Genomic DNA, 9,155 nt, shown 5'->3' on the forward strand with positions numbered 1-9,155 from the left:
ACTGTGTGTCATGCTTGAATTGGTTCAGGTTGGCCAGGTTTGGAGGGATTGAACAAAATAAAACACCTGCCACATCCTGGGACAATATTTGATGTCTTGCTTGTCCTAGTATTCTGCTATGTTGCCAACTAACGAAAGCATTCAAATTCCTACTCTTACTTTCATTATACTGAAGCAGAAACTCTTGTTGTGAAGATCTAGCAGGGAATTTGGTTTTTATCAGGCAGTGGGAAGAAAAACTATGGTGATAATGATATTTCAACAAAACTAATACAGAAGCAAGAGTTTCAAAGTTAGAAAACAAAATGAGAATCAAAAATCAAGAAGATCATTAAGAAGTTATTATAATAAAAGAAGTTTTAATGTTCAGACACATATTGCTCTTTACACCTTCTTTTATTTCACATGCTACAATCACAATAAACAATAAAATATTTTTTTAAAATATATAAAAGTTAATAATACTGATAAACTAAAAAAACAAACTATACAGATGTCAAACACTTCCTCAAAACTTTGGAATGTAGTGCAGCCTTAAATAATAACAGATCTAACTGTAATTTACTTTTCTTCTTCTAGAGTGTCCTTTTGGTTGAAGAAGTTGGCTTTCAGCAAAAGGTTATGAATGAAGGAAACACTTGTTAGCAATTGCGTGTTCCCCACAGTATAAAGTAAAATGTTTAACAGTACTACACACTTTGTTACAAAATATTTATTAACTAAAATGGATCTACGACACCTACTAAAGCTACAGTATGTGGCTTACATTTCAGATTTACTGTATTTTGTTTTCAAAACCTGTTCTTTAAAAGGTTGAAATATACTTCACATAAAATTTTCAATACATTACTTAACTCTGGAGTTTGCTTTACTAAATTAAATTGTAAATTATGAATAAATAATTATGATATACCAGTAACGGGGTACTGCACGTTAACGTACAGTGAATACACTTGACTTGTAGTTTTCATCCTCTTTCTCTGTACATTTAGCATTCGTTTGCTCAGAGGTTGATACACTTGCTGCTTCCTGAGAAGCTCTTCTTTACTCCACCCTTTCTTCACTGTTCCGTCGGCATCATTTCACATTAAAACTGATTAAGTCAGTGTTTGTGTTGCAATTAGTTAGTATGCTTTTTTAATTTTTCACTTAAGCTGGCACTTAAATCTTCAATCTGCCTCAAGAATGATTTAAGATATGAAGAGGAAGGGAAAGTGACGGTCGAAGGTGGCAAGGATGAGAACTGCGGCTGTACGCATGTGGCGCACAGCCGCCCTGCTGCACACTGCCGAGAGTTTATTCTAGAATAAAATAAAATAAAAATAAAAAGAAGAATAACCATGGAGGTCAATCATTACCCAGAAAACGGATAGCAGACGTCATGTAGTATACGTGTATCAAATTTCAAGTCAATAGGTCAAATGGCTTGCGAGCTACAGGTGATTTAAAATCCTGGACAGAGAAACGAACAGCCACGGTAGCGTATTATATAGAAAGATTATGAAAATGTCCAGTTACTAGCTGGAGAACAGCTTTTGTCTAAGAGTATGCCTCAATTGCCTAATTGTGGGTGGTGTTTAGCAAAAGAAACTTTTTCACTATGTATTTATATTGGCAATGTTGGGTACTTTGGCTAATCAAATACTAAACTTCATAGAAATAGTACACTTAAGAAAAATAATGAGTCTCTATTGAATATATTAAGGCACATCACTTGGTTTCAATTTATTTTATGCTTAAAGTTAAAATGTGATTATACCGTGTTAAGTCAAAACAAAACTAGTTTCAATCTAGTAAATCAAGTCATAAGAAAGTGATTTGATCATGTTGCAGTAGGTGAACTGAACATTGATTGTGCCAGCACACTTGATCCTGTACTGGGGCAGGGAATACTTAAAACTTTTCCGGGATCAGGACTAGAATTAAGAAACACTAGTTTATGTCATAGAAGGCCAGTACCTTCTCAAACAGCATGGAGGATTGTTGAACAGGGTCATCCGTGAACTTTTGAATAAAACTTTTAAATCATATCTGTTTCTGTTTTACTAACACAAACCATTAAAATGTAATGAAAATAGTGTTGCAAAATAAGGACTTTAGTGTTTATGATTAACATAATCAAAATGTGTACCTGAAAACAACAGAATAATGCTAAAATGGCATAAATAATTCCTGTTGGAGTAATTTTATGAAAATGTTTCATTTTTGTAAATATTCTATGTTAACAATACAGATGTACAAGGCACTGTAAAAGCAAACAATTGAGAATGCTAAGGAAGCTGCTCCTTCAGCTTGGTGGGCTACTAAGGAGAACTCCCCCACAGTACTGATGGGACAGCTTCTAAGCAGCAAAGACACATCTGTATGTGTTGTGTCAGGCTGGCTTTCTCCCAACTCCAAACTACTGTGCACACCTTTAGCGTTACAGGAACGAATGTTCACAATTAAGTAGATTACATCTAATGTGCCTAAAGTCTCAAGGGTTTTGACAGAATGAAAATTTAAATAATTTTCGGAACTCCTTAAACCAAATTACCAGTAAAATGTAACTGATTATTTTTCAACATTATGCAAAAGATTGACTTTTTCCTTTTTTCCATAATTTTCCTGAGCCTGTAATGTAATGAAGCTTTTCCAATAGCCTGTTTGCTGCATCATCATTAAATGTGTTTATTTCCCTATATCCCTAAAATATCAACTCAAATCCTTAGCCACACATGAGGATTGGGAGTACTGTGACATCACATCTAACCTCTGCTCTATTTTTGTGCTTAGCTTCTGGCTGACTGTCGTTGGACTGCTCCTTTCGGTCTTCGTGATATTTAAAGTATGATGTGACTGGATGTCGATGTATGTTCGAGGAACAGTTTCCACACAGAATGGAGACTAACAGACTATAGTTCCTTTTTTATTGTAATTTGTAACAAACCTTCCATCCATCCATTCATTATCCAACCCGCTATATCCTAACAACAGGGCGCAAGGCAGGAAACAAACCCCGGGTAGGGCGCCAGCCCACCGCAGTGCGCACACACACACACACACACACACACACCAAGGACAATTTAGAATCGCCAATGCACCTAACCTGCATGTCTTTGGACTGTGGGAGGAAACCCACGCAGGCACGGGGAGAACATGCAAACTCCAAGCATGGAGGACCCGGGATGCGAACCCAGGTCTCCTAACTGCAAGGCAGCAGCGCTACCCATTGCGGCACTGTGCCACCCCGTAATAAAACTTTTCATTTAGAATTGAACATTAAACGGAATATCCCTGGGAATTCTCTCCCTATCTCATAGACATTTTCTCCAAATTGAGTTTCCAACAGGAGCTACTGCCAGAACAGTGGTCATACCAAATGATGTTGTCTGTCCCATGATACCTCCTAAATCATGTACCACCTTGACATCTTTCATGTGCTACGGCATAATCAAACTCTTGCTATTTACTGTTCTCCATCGTCACTCCTGCTACTCACAGTATAAAAAACCTTAGCAACACATGCAAAACCCTGAAACCCCGTCACAATTCTGAGATTCCTTATGCAAAGGTCTGTAATGTAGCATTAAAAAGCTAAATCACGGAAAGCAGTGATGGAGCTCTGAATTGTACTGTAATATTCAAGACTGTATATAGCGCATGGTCACTTTATCTGTTATTCTTACCCAATGACAAGTCAGAGAACACTTTTACTCAGAAAAATATGGTATTGAGTCAATAAAGTGCTGATAGTTTGCAAAAGACTGTTGGCCCAAATCTACACCACCACTCTTATTTACATGGTGGCCTGTCTCTAGTGCGAATAACTCATTCTGTCTTAACCCATAGATGTTTCAGTGGGTTGAGACCAGTTGACCTTGAACACAACTGTGTTAACTTCACTGTTCAGGACATTGCTATCCTTGTGGCATGGATTATTTATATCACTAATAAAAAAGATGACTGACAGATCAGTGCAGTGCTGTCATTAAGAAATACAAGAGATCAGCAGTGACATTTAATTACAATGCTGCCTTTATACACAGATTTGCTTGTGTGTGAGTCACATAAACACGCCACACAAAGCAAAATCTCGGGTGCTAATTTAATACTTGAAAATTTGCATAAAACAACAATACATACTCCCAATGCCAGGTTTTAATTTAATATTGAAGATTTTGTGCTGCACATACACTATTACACAAACACCACCACCTTGCATTGTTGTATCCACACTCTTAAAAATACTGGTTCTTTAATGGCATTATAATGGTTCTTTATTTGGTTGTGTGGTTCTTCATAGATCCATTGCTTGACAAAGCACCATCCTATTCTGGGACGGGTTCTCTGCATAAGAAGCTGGTTATTTGTTCTTTGAAAACTTCCTAACAGTGTATGTAGAAAAACAAACTGAAGTCTTTAATGTATGACAACAGACTGAGAAACCCCGTACTTAGCCTGCAATACGGTATGCAGGAAGTGTCCTTTCAAAATCATGACTTATTTGTATTTCACAAGTCTGTTACCATTTGTTCATGGTTATATACAACATAGAGCCTTTAACACGAACCTTTATGTTGATGGCTCTTTTGGGAACCAAAAATGGTTTCCCTGTGGCATTGCTCTGAAGAACCACTCTGGCACCCTTATTTTTGAGATTGCATGTGGGCTTGTGTTTTTGGTTTTTTTTGCCATTTCCTGGACTTACTAGCTATGCCAATCAATAATAGCTGGAATCCATCAAACCAGGTGATTGTTTTTTCCAATCCTCCAGTGCCCAGTGCCCAGTTTAGAACAGGGCACACTGACAGACATGAGGATTGTTTTAGAGTATCCAGTAAGACTCTGGACTGTAAGAAGAAGCCCACATGGAACATTCAAGTCAATTCAAGTTTACTGTCCCAAGGGGGAATTTAATGTATCAGTAGGTTTGAGAGACACTATGATAACATTAAAAGCACATCAAAAAAGAACTCAGCTGTCAAGTATACACTGTTAAAATAAATAAAATGTAGCTGTTAACATGATGCAGTATGACACCAGATATACAAATTATACCAATATTAAGACTTGACTGACTAAACCGAATAATAATTGAAAGGCCATAATTTAATCTGTTGATGGTCATTAAAGTAAAACTTATTTAGATGTTTAATAGCAGTTAAGATGAAGGAATATTTGACCTGGTTTCCATTAATCTTTGAAACTTTGAACTGGCAAAACCTGGAATGGTGTATATAATGGGCGAGTCCTGTCTGACAGAATAAACTCTGTTTTCTGTAATAACAATTTATTAAACAGGCGAGTCTGTCAGATTTGACTGATGAGATCTTGCTATTTTACTACTCATTTTTAATACATGTATTTGATTAATTCTTTTTTATGCCAAAAAATAGGAGATACATATTTATATACTGTACATATATAAAAATAGGAGATACATATTTATATATATATATATAAAAATAGGAGATACATATTTAAATATAATGTTTAAATTCACACCAAAGAGACTCAGCTTTCTTAAAAAGTAGAATCACGGTTATACTTTTTTACAGACCACTTCTGTGTTTTGATTGAAAGACAGTCTTGGGTCTACTATTGTCCAAAGATACTTACAACTTTCAACAAGCTCCACTGTCTGGTCTTTTGATTATTGATTTTTGTGAGCAAATGATGTTTCTTCTAAAATTAATTATTAGTTTCTTAGCTTTTGTAATGTTAAGTTGCGGAAAAGACTCGTCACCCCAATTTACAAAATCACCTACCACTGGACCACGGCTGGTTCCATTCTCATTAAACAGGCTTACAATTTTAGTATGAACCTGTTTTCAAATTTATTGCAATGTTTATTAGTGTTGATAATGTACAAAAGAAATAAAATAACTCAACCATTTACTATACCGTCACCCTTTTTTTTTTGTTTTACTAATGCAGCCATCACTGTCCCACTATAACGCATTTTGCTTTGTTTAGTTTAAAGATGTGCCATTTCTGGGATGTCATCCTGCTGCGAGTATTTAGATATGGAGGGCAACTAAATGCCAAAATAAGCTAAAACTTTATTACTTTTTAAAATTTTACTTTAAATGGTCCCCAGATGATCCTATTGATTGGACACTAAGCATTCCTCACCCACCCACAGTTATGCCCCGTGATTCAAAATAAATACATACATAAATTGCAAGATGGTGGCAAGAGTGCTCAGTGGTTCTACCTAATGGATCCATTGTTGATTTGGAGTTCAGAAGTCTCTGTGTTTGGGTGGGCACTCCATTTTTTCTTGCCACATCGCCAGAAATTTGTGTGTCAAGTTATCTGGTGAGTAGCAGTGTGTGTGGAGGCAGGCTTTGGGAAAGACATATACTTGCCCAGGGCTTCATATGTAGTGCAAATAATGTACCTTTTTCACCATTACCCAGTGATAACTCCATTTTTTATAAAGTATTTTTCTGTCTAGAGTTAGTGCCAATTCCTACACCACTGTGCACACTTTCTGATACACCCACACCCTCTATTGAGGGCAACGTCTATACAAACTCATGAAAAAATGTATCAGTGAATCCAGGACTAACCACTGCGCCACCACACTAACATTCCATTGGGAACAATACCGATTATGAATTGATCTAACGGTGAACTCTACATGATTCAAATTTAATAAGTGATAGTAATGGCTGACTTAAGATAACATAATTTTAAGGATAAACCCTTCAAAGCAATAGCACAAATAATCAGATAGAAATAGAATGGTATTTCTAAAAATCTTGAGTCAAATAACATGCTGTAGATTGTCAAATGTTATTTTGTCGTATTGTTTCCTTTACCTTCAATATTTTATATTCAGTTTATTTAAACGAATAGCGCCTTAGCGCAGTGGTAACTTCAAACTCCGAGTCCACTCGCGCAGCCGCTGGTCACTCGCAGTTATTAGCACTGATTCCGTTTGCACCGCATTTTATTTTTTAATTAGAATCTCTTAACTGCATTTTAAATCAAACGAATCTCTGAAGTTTTACAACTAAAACAAAAAGTCTCTTTTACTTACGCGCTCTACGCACACCCGGACTGCCGTAAATCTAGAAGTTACTAAACCGCACAAATCAAGGAATTTAAATCCCCCAAGATGACGTCTGAACCAATGGTTCGGCTCTCTTTTTTTCCTTACCTCTGCAGGCAGGCAGCGCGGACACAAGCAGCAGCAGCGCGGCGAAAGTGAGGGTGCACTGCGGGCTCCTCCCGCCGCGGCTTTCGACGTATCTGTGCTGACAAGGACTGAAGCTCAGCATCTTGAGATCTTCGGCTGTTCGGCAAGTCGCTTCTCTCTTGTTGTTCTGAGCGTTTATGTGTTGGACGTTTTTAGCCTCCTGAATATGAGAACAGTTTTAAAGCCCGAGACCACACCTTCACATGTGGAAAAACATCAACTCCAGACCGCGTCACGTTCGATCCCCCCACCTCCGCGCCCGTGCACCCCCAACGACATTAGAGTGGGATTTGTTGGCGATTTTATTTCCAGTGATTCAACAATTACTCACGTTACGTTTCCAAGAAATTTGTAGATAACTAATACAGAAGTATCCCTTTTCAAAGTGTCAAGACAATATATATGTTCCACAAAGAAATGAGTGACTGCCGGTGGCACTGGTTCCGTTTTACGCGGGCTTAGGCAACAGGGGCGCGCGTGGAGCTGCGACTCACGGAAAACCAAAGTGGGGTGCAGCGATCTCATCTTAGACTGTGTCCCCTAATAACGGAATGTCCCATACTTCCTATGCCTGGTATGATTTACCTTCTGTGTAGTTGTTAAAAATAATAATTTATTAACTTGACTGACATAAATCGGACAGACTGAATCATTCGGTTCTTTTTTTAGTTTCTTGAACCCCAAAAGCAGGGCCAGGGAGCAGCAACATACACAAGACAAGTGCCAGGTCCAAGGCATGGACATTTATTCCATTCTGATCTATTCTATTGTAAATGCATGTCTCTACTTTCACATGGATTTTGAAAATTATCTTTTTAATATATATATATTTATATTATTTTCTCAAGTTGTACTTTTTACATATTTGATAAATATATTTTGTCAAATAGTACCGTGCAAAAGTCTTTGGCCATCCAAGAAAATTATTTTTAAGGTCTGGGTGTTTAATTGCTCTTTGCTCAATAAACACAAGTAAGCACTGTTAAAAAAAATACGAAGGATTTTTCCAGAAGCTTATTATCTTATGAGATGTCCAGAATGAACCAAATTCCTCCTTGTAATATGCCAGCCATTCCACGAACTTGTTAAATTCTACCAGTGGTACACCTGAATCAAACTAATCAGGTAGTGTCTAGCTAATCAAGGTGTGATGTAGATGTAACTACATTAGTTACCTGTGTCATTTAGAATTGACTTTAAAATACTGCTTATGGTTTACAAAGACTTAAATAATCTCGCTTCATCCTGTATTTCAGAATGTCTTTCACCTTACACTCCAAATTGTAACCTTAGATCTTCAAATGAATGTCTGCTTAGAATTCCAAGAGCTAAACTTAAAAGAAGTGGTGAGGCAGCCTTCTGCTGTTATACACCTAAAATCTGGAATAGCTTACCAATAGAAATTTGCCAGGCTAATACAGTGGAGCACTTTAAAAAACTACTAAAAACACATTATTTTAACATGGCTTTCTCATAGCTTCATTTTAGTTTAATCCTGATATTCTGTATATGCATTTAATTATCATTATCATTCATGATGGCTCCAAAATCCGTACTAACCCTTACTTTCTCTGCTGTTCTTTTTCCGGTTTTCTGTGGTGGTGATCTGCACCACCACCACCTGATCAAAGCACCATGAAGTCCCTATGTTGATGGCTTAAAGGCCAGAAGTCCATATGACCCTCATCATCAAGTTCTTCCATGTAAAACCTGAAAACCATGAGGACTGATTAAGGTCATTTATGTTAGGTAGATTGCCTAGAGGGGTCTAGGGGGTCTTGTGGCTTTGGAAAACCTGCAGATTTTATTTTTTTTTTCCAGCTGTCTGGAGTTTTTTTTTCTGTCCTCCCTGGCCATTGGACCTTACTTTTATTCTATGTTAATTATCCATCCATTATCCAACCCACTATATCCTAACACAGGGTCATGGGGGTCTGCTGGATCCAATCCCAGTCAATACAGGGCG

At 37.3% G+C, this 9,155-nt stretch overlaps 1 protein-coding gene across 4 annotated transcripts in view; it reads right to left on the bottom strand.

Moving 5' to 3' along the window:
• nmu (neuromedin U) overlaps positions 1 to 7,409 on the bottom strand; it is a 77,068-nt gene extending 69,659 nt beyond the window's left edge. Inside the window, exon 1 of one of the 4 annotated variants that reach the window (XM_039750872.1) lies at positions 7,151 to 7,409. In XM_039750872.1, coding sequence (XP_039606806.1) covers positions 7,151 to 7,271 — 121 coding nt within the window. In that variant the 5' untranslated portion in view covers positions 7,272 to 7,409. Of the gene's footprint in view, positions 1 to 7,030; positions 7,102 to 7,150 lie in introns of those variants that run through there. The other 3 variants (XM_039750873.1, XM_039750875.1, XM_039750876.1) reach the window with 3 other exon arrangements.
• Positions 7,410 to 9,155: the final 1,746 nt, after the last annotated feature.

This window comes from Polypterus senegalus, chromosome 4 (assembly GCF_016835505.1).
Source record: "Polypterus senegalus isolate Bchr_013 chromosome 4, ASM1683550v1, whole genome shotgun sequence".
Lineage (NCBI taxonomy): Eukaryota > Metazoa > Chordata > Cladistia > Polypteriformes > Polypteridae > Polypterus > Polypterus senegalus.